The 18,451-nt window shown below is 45.5% G+C and overlaps 1 protein-coding gene across 1 annotated transcript; it reads left to right on the forward strand.

Annotated features, from left to right (window-relative positions):
- The first annotated feature begins 13,756 nt into the window (after positions 1-13,756).
- LOC144259659 (olfactory receptor 52P1-like) lies at positions 13,757-14,698 on the forward strand. Its single transcript, XM_077807963.1, has one exon. The coding sequence runs from the start codon at positions 13,757-13,759 to the stop codon at positions 14,696-14,698; it is 942 nt and encodes a 313-aa protein (XP_077664089.1).
- Positions 14,699-18,451: the final 3,753 nt, after the last annotated feature.

Genomic DNA, 18,451 nt, shown 5'->3' on the forward strand with positions numbered 1-18,451 from the left:
TAACTGCTTCTTTTACTTTGTTGTTTAGCCATGATGGCTCTTTTTTGGTTCTTTTACTATGTTTTTTTTTTTTAATTTGGGGTATACATTCAAGCTGAGCCTCTATTATGGTGTCTGTAAAAAGTTTCCATGCACCTTGCATAGATTTCACTTTTGGCGCTGTACCCTTTAATTTCTGTTTAACTAACCTCCTCATTTTTGTGTAGTTCCCCTTTGAAATTAAATGCAACCATGTTGGGCCACTCTGGTGTTTTCCTTGCCAAGCGGTCCAGCTATATTCGCCTCTTGGACCAGGTCCAATGCTCCAATTAGGACTAAATCAAGAATTGCCTCTCCTCTTGTGGGTTCCAGGACCAGCTGCTCCAAGAAGCAGTCATTTGAGGTGTCAAGAAACTTTATCTCTTTATCCCGTCCTGAGGTGACATATCCCCAGTCAATATGGAAATAATTGAAATCCCTCATTATTATTGAGTTTTTTATTTTAATAGCATTTCACAGTCACTATCACCATCCTGGTCAGGTGGTCGGTAATAGATCCCTACCGCTATAGTCTTATTATTAGAGCATGGAATTTCCATCCATAGAGATTCTATGGTGCAGTTTGATTCATTTCGGATTTTTACTTCATTTGATTCTTTTATTTCTTTCACATATAGTGCCACTCCCCCACCAGCACGACCTGTTCTGTCCTTCCCATATATTTTGTACCCTGGTATTACTGTATCCCATTGATTATCCTCATTCCACCAAGTTTCTGTGATGCCTCTTATATCAATATCTTCATTTAATACTAGGCACTCTAGTTCACCCCTTTTATTATTTAGACTTCTAGCATTGGTATATAAGCACTTTAAAAACTTGTCTCCTTTTAGCTGTCTGCTATTACATCATGTGATTGAATGGGACTCCTTTTTTATTTGACTGTTTCTGATCAGATCCTGCCTGTATTTTATCATTTTCCATCCTCTCGCACTTTCTAGGACATAGAGATGCTCTATTAACAGATCCGCCCCTTAGGGATCTCCGAACCACATGCTTGTCCGCACCTGTTCACTTTCCCCCAACCCTTAACTTTTAAAAGGTCATAGACCGGTTTTTAAACTAAGTGCCAGCAATCTGTTTCCATTTGGGTTCATCTACAATAAACCTGGCCAACTACCTTCGCCTCTGAACCGAGCCTTTGGTCTGTCTTTAGGAGTAACATCAAAGTCTGCTGAATTGGCAAGCTGTGTCCTCTGCTCAGGGAGCTAACACTGGAGCTCCAAGAACAGCAGCTGTAACAAATCAGAAGCCTTAACAACTCTCCACAGCACTGACAACAAAGGTAAGAAGGAAGGTAAAAGATTACACACTTTCCATTGAGTTCATTTACCCTTCACCCGTTAGTTTCACTGAAGGACAAAGAATTCTTTTTCGTTTCAGTATATATAGGGCAACAAATATGTAGATTCCGAAAATAAAAAGGCTTTTGGTTAGTAACTTTTTATGATTTTTGTATGGTAAGCTCTCATACTTCTTCTAGATACTAACACAGCTCAGCTGGGCAGAGAAAAGGAACCAGGAGCCTGGGAGACCAGACACTCAACTGGTGTGGGAGAAGGAAAAGGACAAAATGCTGCAGAACAGTGTGGCCAAGGCAGAGGAACAGCTGGAGCTCCAGAGAGAGACAGAGGGAGGAGAGGCAGCTGCAGAGGACGATGGAGGTAGCCCAGCTGGAGGAGAGAATGGGGGCATGGTTCCTGGAACATGGCTGGAAGTTGAGGGAGGAGGACAGAGCACAGCAAAAGGACTTCTTGGCAGGGGGTTATACTAGATGACCCTTGCAGTCCCTTCTAACCCTTTGATTTTATGACTTTTTTGGGAGGCTGGCCACCAAGGGACAGGCCCCAGCTATAGGTCCATGGGATGATTCAGTCCGGCCCGCAAACGATTTTCAGCTCTCTGCAGTCCCTGCTCCCCATGGTGGCTGCCCGCTGCGAGGCCGCTGCCGGAGTCTCCTCCCTAAGAGCACCCTGCTGTAGTCGATGCAGCGGCATGGATTTTGCAGGTCTGATGAAGACAGGCTCAATCAATGGGAGAGAGCTCTCCTGCCAATCTCTGGACTCCACGTCCCCGAGAAGCATAAGGTAAGTCAAAGCAGGGTGTAGTTCCACAGTAATTGTGAGCAGAGCTCTGCATTGTGTTTATTGTGGCGTGTCCTTTCTGGATTTTAATCCTGTCACACTCAAATGTGGTGCAACCGTGATCTAAATGAAAGGTTCAAGTACCAGCAAGTGGGAAGAAAGTTATGCGTTCACTGGTCGTAATGGACAACGACAGGACCTGGTGTTCCTACAATAGCTGTGTGGAAGGAGTACAATAACAGCTGAAATTACCCCACAATCCACACAGCAAAATACAGGCAGCACTCCAGAGAGTCACGTGTCGCTCTAGTGAAGGGCTGGAAAATAAACTTCAAAGCAGAGAAACATACTGATGAAACTAGCAACTGCACGAACTGCAAGACTGGCTGCATCTTACAAGGCCTCCCTTGAGCTAGTGTAATGTCCAAAGGCTTTTGGGGATGGGGTTAAAAGGTGTCCACTCAGTGGCTCAGGCATTTGGTGATGAAAAAATGGCAACCGATTTTGAAAGTGTGTGTGTGATGGGGCAGATAACGCCGGACCAGCATGGCAGGGGTTGAGGAGCTGCTTTGGACTGGAGGAGCCCTGCCCCACCCCATGCACAAATCACGCCAGAACTGGAGGAAGAGTTAAAAGGAGGGAACTCCATTCAGATGGGGCCAACTCTGGGAAAGGGGCGACTCTTGAGCTTCCCAGCTCCCAGACAGAGGCCAGGTGGCCAGCAGAGCCTCTGTCCTTGCAGAAATAGGACACGGATCAGCAGTAATGCCTGGTGCAACAAACGCTGTCCTTTCTCCAGTCTCCAGGGGCAGTGGGGAATCTGACAGTGCGACTTCAAATCCCACTTTGATCCTGGTAAACTCTTTAAGATGGGCACTGGTGATGACCCTGAGGTGTTCCTTACCACCTTTGAGCAGATGGTGGTAGCAGTGCAGTGTCCCTCTGTCTTGTTCACCGCCATCCTGACTAGAGCAGCCCAGGCCAGCAACCGGGGGCTCAACCTGATGGCTGCTCAGGATTAGCCCCAGGGTCAGCATTAGGGGGTATCAAGAGGGGGCGCTGCAAATCTGTGTTACATCATATCCACTGAATGCATCTAATGAAGTGAGTGGTAGCTCATGAAAGCTTATGCTCAAATAAATTGGTTAGTCTCTAAGGTGCCGCAAGTCCTCCTGTTCTTTTTGCGAATACAGATGAACACGGCTGCTCCTTTGAAAACTGTGCATCTAGTAATGCGGGTATTACAGTAATTTAACATCTAAAAGTGGAAATACACCACACTAAAGCAGAGGTTTTCAAACTGTGACTGCACGGAGGAATGTTTCGGGGGCAGTGAGAGGCAATGTCAGGCAGCTCAGGCTTCAGCCCCAGGCAACAGGGCTGAAACTTTGGCCCTGGGCGGTGGGCTTACGCCTTAGATTCTGACCTGGGCCCCAGCAAATCTATTACTGGTCCTGATAACCACAGATTTAAGGCCACCATCCTTGATTATTGGGATGTCATGAAAAGGTACACTTGTGTTGCGTTCATGAACAGAAATATCTACTGTGGGCCTGGCACCAGGTAGTAGCGTTCAGGCTTACACCTGAGTTCAGCACCTGCCACCACCATGGCTGGCAACTCTGGGGACCATGTTCCCTACAGTGGCTGACAGCTCTCGGGCCCCCGCCGACTCACAGCTCTGGATCTGCCACCCCAATGCTGAAGTGGAAAATGTCACGGAAGTCACTGAAAGTCATGGATTCTGTGATCTCCGTGACAGAATCTTATCCTTAGCCGTGCCTGTGAGCAGCTTGCTGTGGTGACTGGGGAAGTGGTGGAACACAGTGACTCACACAGTGGCCAGTTGAGCCCAGGGGTGAACAGCTCCACTTTCTCGAGCAAGTCGGTGACTGTTGTGCTCCTGCCCAGAGGCAGCTGGCCGTTGTTAAGTGCTGAAGGCTGGAATGTCATTGCCACAGTAAGGCTCTTTAGGCTGCTCACTACTTCTGTCCTTGGAGCGCTAGTGTTATAGGTATTAGCAGACAAGGCAGCCTGCTCCTTCAGCAGACCTCAGTGTTACTCATAAAGAATGACCACAGGCACAGTTCGGTGACAAAAGCACTCGGCCAGGGTTATAGTTCTGAAGGCATAGCCCAAGGGCCCTTCCTCCATGGTTAAAGGTATACTAACATGAGTGCTGAGTGGTTCAGTCAGCAGCAGGAGTCTCTGCTGTCCCCTAGGCCACACAAAGGGTTAAGGTGAGGTCCTCTGACTTTTGTAGACTGGACAATGAACTGGTGAACAGCTGCTTTAATACCTGCCTCTTTTTCAGGCCCGGGATCTTGCACCAGGCCCCATGCTAAAGGCTCTGTCTCTCACTACTACACTATCCAGTCTTAAGGGACTATGTAAGGCCCCTCTCATTCTGTTCCCCCATGTTGATCACCAATTTGAAATGATAAGCGTGGACTTTGTGGGGCACCTAGAGAGAAGTACTATGGGATATCAACATATCCTCATTATCCTTGACTACACAATACATACTCCAAAGCCATCCCCTTGTGCTCCTCCAATGCACCTGCAGCCCAAGGTCCAGTGTGCTTCAACAGCAGCCTTGGGAACTACAAGCTATGAACAACAAACTGTGGCATGTTGGGAGAACTTCCCGGTCCCTGCCAGGATGTACTCTCTGCCCTCCCATTGGGGGGTCTCAGCCCTGACTGAGCCGGGAACATGTAGCAGGCAAGCAGAGAGGAGGCTGCAGGACTGTATTCCAGTTCCATGTTCTTTACAGAATAAAGCCTTGTTCCTGTGATTTGTCTGAGCGGGTCTGGTCTGAGGTAAGCACACACTGACACACAATACAGAGCACACAAAGAAGCCTCAGGCCCAGTTTCCCAAAGTTATGTAAAATGTCTCAAATCAGGCTTCCTATATCTTGAACAACCTCATACTGGGCCAGTGAACAGGAGGGGGGACTGCACACTTACCATTACAAATGAGCTTATGAAATTCTTCTTCCAGATGGCAATACCCTGAGAAATCCTTAGTGATCAAGGACCTAACTTTACTTTACAACTAATGAAAGAACTGTGCGATCTACTGAGGGTAATGACACTCAGCACATCGACTTACCATCCCTAAGCTGATGGGTTGGTTTCACAGAACTTTCATGGTGATGTTAATGAAGTTTGTAGCATTGGATCCCAAACACAAACACTGGGACCAACTCTTCCCCAGCCTCCTTCTTGCTGTAAGGAAAAGCCCACAAAAAAGGAGTCCAGCTGTGAGTGTTCACACTGGGTGATTGCGTGTTATTGTTACTACCAAGTTGCATTTCCAATACTGGTTCCATGGCAGGGACCATTTGAGGTAGAGAGGCATGTGGGGCCCATTGACTATGAGGTGCAGCACCCAGAGAAGAAAAAGGAGACTTAGATAGGAACATAAGACTGACTACACTGGATCAGACCAATGGTCTATCTAGTCCAATATCCTGTCTTCTGACAGTGTCCAAGAGCTTCAGCGGGAAAGAATAGAACAGGGCAATTATTGAGGGATCAATATCAAGTCCCATCATCTGGCGATCAGAGGCTAGGACACCCAGAGCATGAGGTTGCATGAGGTTGTGTCCCTGAACAAACTAGCTAATAGACACTGATGCACCTTATTGCCAAGATGGCCAATGGCTTATTGGGCTGTATTACTAGGAGTATTGCCAGCAGATAGAGGGAAGTGATTATTCCCCTCCATTCAGCACTGGGGAGGCCACATCTGGAATATTGTATCCGGTTTTGGGGCTCCCACTTCAGAAAGGATGTGGACAAATTTGAGAGAGTCCAGTGGACAGCAATGAAAATGATTAGGGGGCTGGGGCACATGATTTATGAGGAGAGACTGAGGGAACTGGGCTTATTTAGTCTGCAGAAGAGAAGAGTGAGGGGGGATTTGATAGCAGCCTTCAACTACATGATGGGTGGTTCCAAAGAGGATGGAGCTTGGCTGTTCTCAGTGGTGGCAGATGACAGAACAAGGAGTAATGGTCTCACATTGCAGTGAGGGAGGTCTAGGCTGAATATTAGCAAACACTATTTCACTAGGAGGGGGGTGAAGCACTAGGGAGGTGGTGGAATCTCCATCCTTCGAGGTTTTTAAAGCCCGGCTTGACAAAGCCCTGGCTGGATTTAGCTGAGCAGGGGGTTGGACTAGATGACCTCCTGAGGTCTCTTTCAACCCTAATCTTCCATGAATCCATGACCTATTCTCCATTAACTTATCTAATTCTTTTGTGAACCCTGCTAGAGTCTTGGCCTTCACAACATTCTCTGGCAAAGAGTTCCACAGGTTGACTGAAGAAATGTTTCCTTTTGTTTGTTTTAAACCTGCTGTCTATCTATTACCACAAGAACTAGAAAGCACCAAATGAAATTATGTGAAGGAGTAAACAACACTTCTGTATTCAATTTCTCCACACCAGTCAGTTTTATAGATCGATATAATATCCTGTCTTAGTCATAAGAATGGCCAGACTGGGTCAGACTGAAAGTCCATCGAGCTCAGTATCCTGTCTTCCAACAGTGACCAATGCCAGGTGCTTCAGAGGGAATGAACAGAACAGGGAATCATCAAGTGATCCATCCCTGTCAGCCACTCCCAGCTTCTGGCAAGCAGAGGCTAGGGACACCGTCCCTGCTCATCCTGGCTAATAGCCATTGATGGCCTCTTTACCAGAGGATGTTGGTGAGACCAAGACTGTAATTGGTACCTACTGCCTTTGTGCCTTAACAACATGAGTCCCACTGAATGTGGATGGAGACTGGGCACCTAACCCACATCTGTGCCTCTGAACATCTCCCTCCACCCTCGCTATCCTAATTATAGCTGGTGCGGTGACTCTAGCAGTCCCCAGGCTTCAGGGCACATGCTGATCACTGAAGGGGCTCAGGAAGCTGTTTCTGCCAATGGCACGATATTGCCCTATTGGGGGTTTATGACATACCCTCTGTCTGACCGAGGGCAGCACAGATTGCCCCTGCTATCAGATGGGAGGGGTTATTACTCTGGGTTTAAAACAAGGATGTGCGAGAGCAGTTCCATTGCATGTCACGTTCTTGGGGATTCAAAGCATGGTTTGTTAGACAGGAGGGGAGGAGAAGATGCTCAGATTCTATGGCCATGAGCAGCAGCCCAGAAATGCTGATAGACAAATTAGTATGTGTAAGCTTTGGCTCTTCCCTTTTCTCTCCAGTGTTATAGTAATGCCAGACCACTATATCAAGTCTGCAAGATTCAATTTGCCCTGATAATCTGAGTGTCTATTATTGACAAATCATTTCTTCACTCCCGGGGGAGGTACTTGAGCTGTAGTTCTCTGGGATTAATTTTCTGCTCATCCCATGGCTCACAGAGCTGAGGGAATTTTCTGGGAGTCCTGGCCAGTCCTCAGGGACTGTACAAGGGAATCATAAAGGTCGCTGCCCAGCACACTGAGTGTCAGACATGGGAGATTCATACACTGATTCTCAGGGTTGTGTCTTCCTGTCGCAATAAGGAGATTTCCTCTCTCTGCTGAGCAGGATTTCGGTGAGTCACCTGTTTCTGCATTAAAGTTAATGCTGGGGGCTCAAGAAGGGTTCCAGGGTTCAAGTCAAAAACTATCTGGGCAGCAATTCACCAGCACAGCAACTTAAACTATTTATTATTGTCAGAAACACCAAGGGATTTACCTGGTAAAATTGGAACTACAAAATTATTGTAAATAGTTTAGACACTTTTTTTTTAAGATCAGTTCCTTCATACTCTTTCAGAGCTCTACACAATAGAGCTCTCTGTAGCAGGATGTGAAGCTGTGATTTTTACAATTGAGAGCCAAAAGTTAAACACTAAGGTTGAAATCTTGATCCCATTCAGTTCAATGACAGAACTCTCAACAGATCCCTAAATGCATATTAGGGACTTAAATAAATGGCCTGATTCACACTGGCAAGGAGCTTCTAGGGACTTTAACTGGAGTCGTCCCGTGGCCTCTATGGATGGGTGAGCTTGTTTGGACCAAAGAAGAACTGACAGGAGAGTTGCTAAAATCTCAAACTCACAGGCTTAGAAGTTCAGAACAATGGGGATAACAAGTTTGTGTTTTTTTGGTGGGAGGAGAGGGGTCTGATCTCTCCATGCCCCTGCATCTCTGGTTCTGGAGAGAATGAGAAGCACCAAAAGGCAATTAAACAAAAAGCAAGTTTCTGGGTCAGAAGAAAGTGTGTGGTTGTAAATCTGACTGGGAAACTCCAGGAATGCACAGTGTGTGTGTGTGGGCCGGGGTGGGGACATGCAGTATCCAAATCACAATGGCAGTCCTGAAAGTGAGCGAAATTGGGAATACACATCCTGCCGAATGCACAGACCAAAGAGGTGCAATGAGGTCTCCTGGAGTGGCAGCTGTCTCAGACTGTAATGGAATGTAGACAACACTGCAGCAGATGGTCTCTGACACCATCCCTATTCTGGACCATCCCTCTTCCCGTGAGCAACCCCACTATAGACTTGTGACAATGTCAGCAACTGTCAAAATGGAAAAGTAGCTTCTGGAAGGTATGTCTGGGTTTCTCACTGGCTTCAATACATTAAAGCTTTGTGTGACTAATTCTTCCTCAAAACAATACTGTCTCCATGTGGCATGGCTGGAAGTTGTGGGGGTTGGGGGCCTACATGGGCAGGCGGGAAGTACTGGGAGTTGTGGGGCAGGGAGTGGGATGTGTAAGGACAAGCGAGAAGTGCTGGTGGTTGTGAGGGCAGGGAGCGGCATGCACACAGACAGTCAGGCTGTGCTCTTGACATTGAATTTGTATTTGTGATTGTTGGTCCGAGGCCAGCACTGAGACCTTTCCTGGCCCCAAGTGAGTTTGGGAGGGTCTCAGGGTCTTTTTGCCCGGGCAAGCCACAAAACTGCAGCCTGGGTGTCACGACCTTCACTCAGTTTTGTTTCCAACTGTTGTTGTTGTTGTTATGTAACTTCAGGCCTTTCCCCGGTGGAAAGAACCATTGATTTTTTTGCAAAAAGAACAGGAGGACTTGTGGCACCTTAGAGACTAACCAATTTATTTGAGCACAAACTTTCATGAGCTACAGCTCACTTCATTGGATGCATTCAGTGGAAAGTACAGTGGGGAGATTTATATACACAGAGAACATAAAACAATGGGTGTTACCATACACAATGTAACCAGAGTGATCAGGTAAGGCGAGCTATTACCAGCAGGAGAGCGGGGCGGGGGGGGAACCTTTTGTAGTGATGATCAAGGTGGGCCATTTCCAGAAGTTGACAAGAATGTCTGAGGAACAGTGGGGGGTGGTGGGGGGGAATGAACATGGGGAAATAGTTTTACTTTGTGTAATGACCCATCCACTCCCAGTCTCTATTCAAGCCTAAGTTAATTGTCTCCAGTTTGCAAATTAATTCCAATTCAGCAGTCTCTCATTGGAATCTGTTTTAGAAGTTTTTTGTTGAAGAATTGCAACTTTAAGGTCTGTAGTCGAGTGACCAAAGAGATTAAAGTGTTCTCCGACTGGTTTTTGAATGTTATAATTCTTGACGTCTGATTTGTGTCCATCTATTCTTTTACTGTCCAGTTTGACCAGTGTATATGGCAGAGGGGCATTGCTGGCACATGATGGCATATATCACATTGGTGGATGTGCAGGTGAATGAGCCTCTGATAGTGTGGCTGATGTGATTAGGTCCTATGATGGTGACACTGCACCCCTTATTCTTCATAGTGTTATTATTATCATATAATTATAACATAATTATAATACATTTTATGCAAGGTGGGTCATGTAAGATGTCATTGGAAAAGTTATGATTTTCTGAATATCATTATCCTCTTTGTGTGCAAATATCTTTTTTCTATCTGAAGTTATGAATATTGAGTATGTATCTACTTCCCAAATGCAGTTACACCTGGGTAACGCACACTAGACAAGATGCTTTCAGTCTAGAATCCTGGGTTGTGAAGGGGACAACGGTCCATTAGGGAAAACAGTAGGCCTGAGGAAAAACTTCTCTCCCTCCTGGTGAGCCTTCCTGAGAGCTCTTCAGACAGACTATAAGTAATGGATGTTGTGACTCTACAAGAGCATGTGACCAGGTCACATAACTCTGACTCCATCTTGGGATGTTTGTATTTTTCCCACAAACTGGTATGAGAAGCAAGTTTTGAAAAAAGGATTCCTGTCATATACTAAAGCTAAATAAGTCTGTGGGTGACATCATTGGTGGTTCTTAACTCCCCAAACAAGAGGCTTCCTGGTAACACCTGTGGAAAAAAGACTGAACTGGGGTAGTGCTGGACCCAGGCTAAAGGGATTTCCAACCTATGTATGGGAACCTGGGAAACCCAAGCTCCAAAGCAAATGCAGGTTGTGCCTTGAGAATCTGCCAGATGCCTTGTATCCTCAATCAGGTTGAGAAATTGCTCATTCATAGACAACCTAGTGGGAACCCATCACACATTGTCATCAGCTGCTTCAATCTCCCATCGCACTCTGACCCCTCTATCCACACTCTCCTTCCCCATCCCAGGCTGCCCCAATTCCAATATCACGCTGGTCTCCAGTACGTCCTCCATACTCCCCCATAATCGCTGGCACCAACCATCTCTCACCCTCCCCACAACTCTTCCTTTGAAAGGGGTGAGGTGCCTCTTGTCACACCTTCTCCCTTGGACAGGAGGTAATCAGTGACTATGTCTCACCAGTGAGAAATCTTAAACGTGAGTGGCAAAAGACAAAGCACTTCTGCGACTTTTCTTCTTACACCCATACACAAGCCATGGTGTTTCCAGGACTGTTACACAGGAACAACTTGTAAGCTGAAAAGTATGCACATTATGCAATGGGAGTGGTCAGTTCTGGGACATGTGAGGGCCTAGATAAATACAGCTGCCATGTGGAGAAACCACAGGGACACAGGCATTAAACCCAGGATGCCCTGGGACCATTTCCTAGCCAGCCCTGCTACCCATTCACAGTAATGGTTTTACATTCATTCCTCACTGCAGAGACTTTATCGGGTGAAATAATTATTTTTCTCACCCAAAATGTTCATCCATGCAGTGATTATGCGATCCCTCAGCCTCACGAAATATACACCTAGTGTGACATTTCCAATTTGCCACGGTCACATGAGAATTTCTCCTCATAGGGCTAAATTCAACCTGGTCAAGAATAGAAAATTTGCCTTCAGTAAGCTGAGACAAGAGCTTGCAGGCAAAATGCCTCCAGCTGACTTCAGATGACATGTTTGGAGATTTAAAAGCCAGAAGGGACCATTGTGATCATCTTGTCTGTTCCAACGGTTAATTACTCTCACCAATAAAAAATATATGCCTCACTGTTTAAAAATAGCATCTTATTTCAAGTCAGAATTTCTTCAACTTCAACTTTCAGCCACTGGATCCCATCACTCCTCTGAATACTAGGCTGAAAAGTCTAGTATTAAATATTTTGTTCCACGTGTAGGTACTTACAGACGGTTATCAAATTACCTCTTAACCATCTTTGTTAAACTAAATAGATTGAGCTCCTTAAGTCTATTACTGTAAGGCAGGTTTTCTCATCTTGTAGTAATTCTTATCACACTTGGATGTTGGTACATTGAAGAGGGTTCAGACATCTTTAATCATGGACACCAGAACTGGACACAGGATTCCAGCAGCATTTTCACCAGTGTCAAATACAGAGGTAAAATAACTTCTCTGTCTCTCCTTGAGATTCCCCTGTTTATCGTCCCAGGATCAGATTGGCTGTTTTGGCCACAGGGTCACATTAGCTAATTATCCTTTCAGGCTCCCTAATCTTTTTCAGTCATTGCACTTCCCGTGATAGTTCCCCATTGTGTAAGCATCGCCTGCATTCTTTGTTCCTAGATGTAGATATTTACATAGCTCTATGAGAACGCATATTATTTCCTTCATCCCTGTTTACCAACCAATCCAGATTGCTCTAAACCAGGGGCCTCTCCTCTTCATTGTTTACCATACTCCCAATTTTTGTGTCATCTGAAAACTTCAGGTATGAGAAGGGCTAGAATCTGAGTTGCTGACACATGTCTCTGCTTACACTTGTCAGTTAGGTCCTGTAACTTATGTCTCAGACAAAGCTGGATGCCTTCAAGAAAGTGTCTCACCAAAAGAAACAAGGGAAGTAACAGGGGCAGGCTTTTAACCCTAAATATGAAGACCCTTGTGCTCTTTGTGCCCATTCTGCAGAGCACAGTGTCATAGCCCAGCATGATAATCGCTATTTCCCTTAGGGTACTTGGCTCCTTTCCAATACATGAATGGCACTGTGGACTACAACTATGGTCCATCTAGTCCAGTGTCCTCTCTCTAACACTGACAGCCCTAAGAGCTGCAGAAGAAGGTGTAAGAAACCAGTAGTAGGTGGATGGGGGGGATGACCTGACAATCCTGAGAGCATCACCCGAATGCCTAACAGCTAGAAACTGGCTTGTGCCCTGAAATGCAGGGGTGTATAGGCTTTCCAAAATGTTTATTTAGCTGTAACTATTCTAACTGGTTTCAGAGTAACAGCCGTGTTAGTCTGTATTCGCAAAAAGAAAAGGAGTACTTGTGGCACCTTAGAGACTAACCAGTTTATTTGAGCATGAGCTTTCGTGAGCTACAGCTCACTTAAAGCTCATGCTCAAATAAACTGGTTAGTCTCTAAGGTGCCACAAGTACTCCTTTTCTTTATTCTAACTGGATAATCTCACTATGTAAATGTCCAAACTCTTCTTGATTCTTGCTTAGCTTATGGTCTGAACAACCTCTTGTGGCAACAAGTTCCTCAGTCACATTGGGCACTGAGTGGAGAATGCATTCTATTTTTATCTGTTTTGAATGGGCCATGTTTCAGTGTAACGTCATGAGACAGGGAGAACATATCATCGATCAGCTCTTTACCAGTGAATATTTTATAGACTTTTCTCATGTCCCCTCTTATTCATCTCCTTTGTAAGGTAACAATCCCAGTCTTTTCAGCCTATCCTCATATGAGTTTCCCCCCAGGCCCTTAATCATTCTTGTTGCCCTTCCCTAAACCTCTCTGGTCCTGCAATATCCTGTACGAGAAGGGTGCCTGGTACTACACAGAGGAGTCCAGAGGATGGTGAAACATTGACTGACTGATCTCATGGCATTGTATTTTCTGTATGATTTTGTACCCCACTCCTCCTGCATCCCGATATTTTGCTCAGTTTCTGTCCCTGCTTGCACTGTGAGCAGGGTTTCACAGAGCTGTATACCATGATGCCCAGGCCCCTGTCAGCATTTTGAGGAGTTCAAGTTTATACCTCCAATGGGCATAAACACTGCAGTTACTGACACTGAAATTCATCTGCCAGCATGCTGCCCATTCCCCTGGCTTTGTTAGCTCCCTCTGAGGACTTCTTTAGACTGGACTATGACTGAAATATTCTGGTGCCATCTGTAAATGTTGGCAACTTACTGCTCACCCCTCTTTCTAAATTGGTAATAACTATAAAATATTTATTGTAATAATTGTTCTAAAGTGTGTAACCCACCTCGCTGTGTTTCTCTCCCTTCACAGGCACCTGGAGCATTTCTGAGTGTGATCGAATGATCAACCATCTCATGGCTGTTTTTAACCTCACCCCCTCTGATCCTTCAGGGTTCATCCTAATGGGCATCCCTGGCCTGGAAGCTGCCCACCTTTGGATTTCCATCCCTTTCTCTATGTTCTACATTATTGGCCTGATGGGAAATTTCATGATTCTCTTTGTTGTCGGCAAAGAGCAGACCCTGCACAAGCCGATGTACCTGCTTCTCTGCATGCTGGCAGTCACAGACATATGCATGTCTACATCCGCCGTGCCGAAAGCACTGTGTATATTTTGGTTCAATTTGAAGGGCATGACTGTGGGTGGATGCCTCACCCAGACTTTCTTCCTTCACACGGTTTATACGATGCGCTCAGCTGTCCTTGTGACAATGGCCTTCGATCGATATGTTGCCATATGTAACCCTCTGAGATACACCACCATCCTCACCAACACATGCATAGCTAATCTAGGGCTCGTGGGTTTGATAAGAGCTGTTCTCTTCATTCTGCCCATGCCCCTGCTCCTGAGGAGGTTGCCATTCTGTGCCAACCACATTATCGCCCACACGTACTGCGACCACATAGCTGTGGCAAAGACATCGTGTGGGGACATCACAGTCAACAGGATGTATGGCTTGGTGATAGTGTTTTTAGTCATTGGGTTAGACCTGGCACTCATTGTCCTGTCATATGGCCTGATTATCAGGGCTGTCCTCAGAATCTCCTCCAAGAAAGCCCATCAAAAAGCCCTCAACACCTGCACAGTCCACATCTGTGTGATGCTGATTTCTTATACTTCTGTCCTCTTAACCACTCTGATTCATCGGTTTGGAGAGGGCATCACTCCCCATGTCCACATCATCTTGGCTAACCTCTATGTCCTCCTCCCACCCATGCTCAACCCTATCATTTATGGGGTCAGAATCAAAGAACTTCGTGACAAAGTGGGCAAATACACCTGCAGAATACGATAGCTGGGGGCCAATGACTTTAAACCTGTGTGACAAGAGGGTGAAAGGAGATCTCCTCATTAATCACGGGTGCTCTCTTCTATTTTGGCTGAACACACGATTGTGGAAGTTCACAGTCTGAGAAATTCCTTACACCTAATGTCTTATCACTCAATGACCAAGAACTGCTCTTTCTCTTGCTGAGTTCCCTCTCTCTGACCATCACCTGCTCTTTCAGTGTCATCCATCAGCTTCCATCCTCTCTCCTGCTGCCACTCGGCCTCTCTATGGCAGTCAGACTACCAGAAGATACTGCACCTTTCTGAAGCAGGGTGGCTTCCCTATGTGAATTGGGTCCTTGTCTGTTTGACAAGATTAAGCTACATTTTCTGACAACCAAAGACAAATAAAGCAAATACAGCACTGCATTTCTTTATCATATGTACAGTGATCTGGTGAGCAAAATTTACCTCATTTTCTACATCGAGTCCCTAAAGAATCCTGGAGGGGAAACCAAGCATTTCTGTTGGAAAGTGCTAATACAGGAAAGCTGCTGCAGGGATTGAGGACATTCTACTAGAGCTAATTAGCGAGAGTTGTGAAATTGTGTGCTTTTGAGAACTGGACTATGGTTCCCTGAATTGTGGGGAACCACCAATTATAACCATATGATGTGCACTCAGCCAGTATGAACTAATAAAATAGAACACCTAATAGTTAGAGGTTAATTGGAAAGCAAGGTTTTAGATGCAAAGTCAAAATCTAGGTGGCAGTTTCTGTGAATCATAATGGGAGGAAGAGAAAGGCAAATAAATAAGTGAGAATGAAAGAAGATAAATGGATGAAATCCTTGAGTCTAGATGCCTCTGATAATAAGCATTTATTGAAAGTTAAGAAAAGTGATGACCCGGTAGGGGTCATTATGTGCTACGTAGATTGTACAAGGTATAAAAGATTAGCTGATACACTGTACTTTGGATCAGTCCTCTGAAGCCATCTTGAGAGACATTTTTCCTCACACCATTTCTCCCCAGCACGTTAACAACTGGCCTCTGTCAAGCTGTTGTTAATTACTCAATACCGTTCCAGATGTTAGACATAGGTAAATATCTGGACTGTTCTAAACCTATTGCTTAAGTGTTGTTGGTATATAGGCTAGTTTGTCAGGCTGAGACAGAATTTGGGGTTTCAATTTTTGATACTCTCATATCTTACACTAATATGTGTGAAGAAGAATGAATAAAGACTCTGTGTTTTCCTCTTCTCACAACCAAATGGGGCTTTTAACACAGTGAGAAAAGATAAGGGTAGAGCTAAAGTGCTACAGGGTATGGGGGGAGTATAATATATGAGTATACACTGGAGGGCTGCCTGGCTCTTCTCTCGAGGCAAGGTCAAACTCTAAAAGGCCAAAAAAATGTCTGTTTCTGACCATAGCACAATCTGATTCCTCACCCTTCCCATGGAACACAAAAGACGTGGGCTGAAGACCCTAGATATATGACCTTTCAAAATGGCACATGACCATAAGTTGCCGAGGGCGTGCATTTCAGGAATATCTGGGGCTGCTAAGAAGGAGGAAATAGGAATGGGGAGAGGGGAATGGGGACACAGGGCAAGGCTCTGTGGCATCAGAGTTTGGAATGGGAAGGGTGGGAAACAAGGTTCTGTGGTATACATGCTTGCTGGAAACTAATGCCAACATAATATTGTCTGCATTTTGGACTTCTGGTCTTCTGTTTTTTGTCCGTGTGACAATTTACAGGGGAGGGGGTGAAGGGAAAGCCCTCTGCCATGTGTGCTTAAATCTAATAAATTTCAGTGTTAGACAACAGTATGCTTACTTGCATTTAATCCTTGTTCAGACAGACTTGCTGTGTTCCCACTGATTTATTCCCAATACCACATGGAGTGAAATAGTTAAAATGCCCCCGCTGGGGGTTCTGAAAAACCTGGGTAACTGTGTGCTGTCTTAAACTATGACATCACCTTAGAATCAAATAATTTACTGCTTTGCCCAGTTGATGTTACCATTGCTATGGTCGAAGACGTCAAAAGTAGGTATTGAGATTTTATTTTGCAGTTTGCAAAATAGATGAAACAGCACTGCAAGTGATTCAATCACCTGGCCATTTGGTGGCAATGTCTAAGTCCTTCGTAACCTACATTGGCTGATATATCATTTTTGCCATTGTTGTGTGCAGACTTCAGAAAGTCGAGCAGCAGTGGAGAGTTTTGCCTATGGTTCACTGGCCTCATACTCTGAACAACCGAGTACACAACTTTGGGGTTGAACGTCTCAAACACATGGATGCTGCTGGGGACAAAGACTTTAGTGAATTTGGATTGTTTGGTCTTTCATTGCTGTTGCTACCTTTTAGCAACACTGCAGTTGAAAGCACAACAAGATTCAAGAGGAACTTTTAGAAAATATTCTTCATGTTAGGGCGTGCAGGCAACAACAATAAATGTGTTGAAGAGTTTGCACGGATGAAGGAAATGTTTGCTACGGTCACTGCTGATATGCATGATGAGCAGCAGAAGCATTCTACTTCCAACAAAGACAGCAAGGATGAAACGTTGTCTTTTCGTGACTAAAAGTAACAAACTCATTGAACGCAAAATATTGACACTGTCTACCATCACTGAATGCCATTAGAAATAAATATAATAAAGTTATGGTTGTTTTTACACTACATAAGTTTTGGGTTCCTCTCGGGATATTTTTAACCCTGTTATTTGCTGCTTTTTGTTGAAACACCTGCCAACTTTCAATTTGGATACAAGAACCAGAATTGGAGTTTTGATTTTGAATTTGATTGCCATCTGGCAGCTTTGTTGCTAATTAGATGAACTCCTGCTAGGGCTTTTAGGGTTTTTGTTTGTTTGTTTGTTTTGTAATCAAATCTGTAGCAGTAGGTATGTAATGGAACCTTTCATTTGTTATTTGATGCGTTAATGAAAAAAAAATGTTTTTTTCAATACATAGATTGAGCTACATTTGTGCTTGTTTTTAAAGCATTTTGGGCTAATAATGCCATAGATGTCTGGCAATCTTTCCAGCTAAGCTTGAGGCAGAGCAGCAGCAGCAGCCGGAAACACAAGGGCCAGAGGAGCAGCCCAGAAGGCCGAGCTGGGCTAGAGCCAGAGAAGCAGCACTCAACCAGAAGAGCCAAGCTCGGCGGAGGCAGAGCAGCGGTGCTGAGATGGAAGAGGCAGACCTGGGCTGGCCGCAGGGCAGCGGTTCTCAGGCAGAGTCGGGGAGCTGCAGCTGGAGCAGACCAGAACCAGGAGCTGGGTCGGCACAGACCAGCTGTGTCAACGAGGAGCCAGGTCTGAGCTACTACGGGGAGCTGGGGAGCCAGAGACACGCTAGTGGATGCCGGCCACGCCACAAGCAACACTGCACCCGAGCACAATGAGCAGCTGGGAAGAGCTAGGTGGGGCCCTGGGCAGGGGGCCCAACACAGGGAGAAGTCACTAGACAAAAGGGCCTTGAAGCTGGAGTCAGAAGTGAGGACATGAATCTGATGGGAGGGCAAATGCTGGGGAGAAGGGTCCTACCACCTAAAGCCTGAAGGCATGTGGTCACTGCCAGAGCAAGTATCGGTCCCATGGCATCACCGCAGGACAGGTAGGCCCTGGGCAGGAGGACGTGTGAGGAGCAGACTGCACACTTTCCTAACATCCCAGAGACAGCTGTTTTCGATGTCCCCGTGCCCACTGATCAGGGTCCCTTGTTTCCTTGAACCTTTCCCATTTTTCCTTATGTTTCTG

This window comes from Eretmochelys imbricata, chromosome 1, assembly GCF_965152235.1.
Source record: "Eretmochelys imbricata isolate rEreImb1 chromosome 1, rEreImb1.hap1, whole genome shotgun sequence".
Lineage (NCBI taxonomy): Eukaryota > Metazoa > Chordata > Testudines > Cheloniidae > Eretmochelys > Eretmochelys imbricata.

Bases quoted from the DNA above. Each gene is read 5' to 3' on its own strand.
- LOC144259659 (XM_077807963.1), top strand. From the start codon at position 13,757: ATGGCTGTTTTTAACCTCACCCCCTCTGATCCTTCAGGGTTCATCCTA.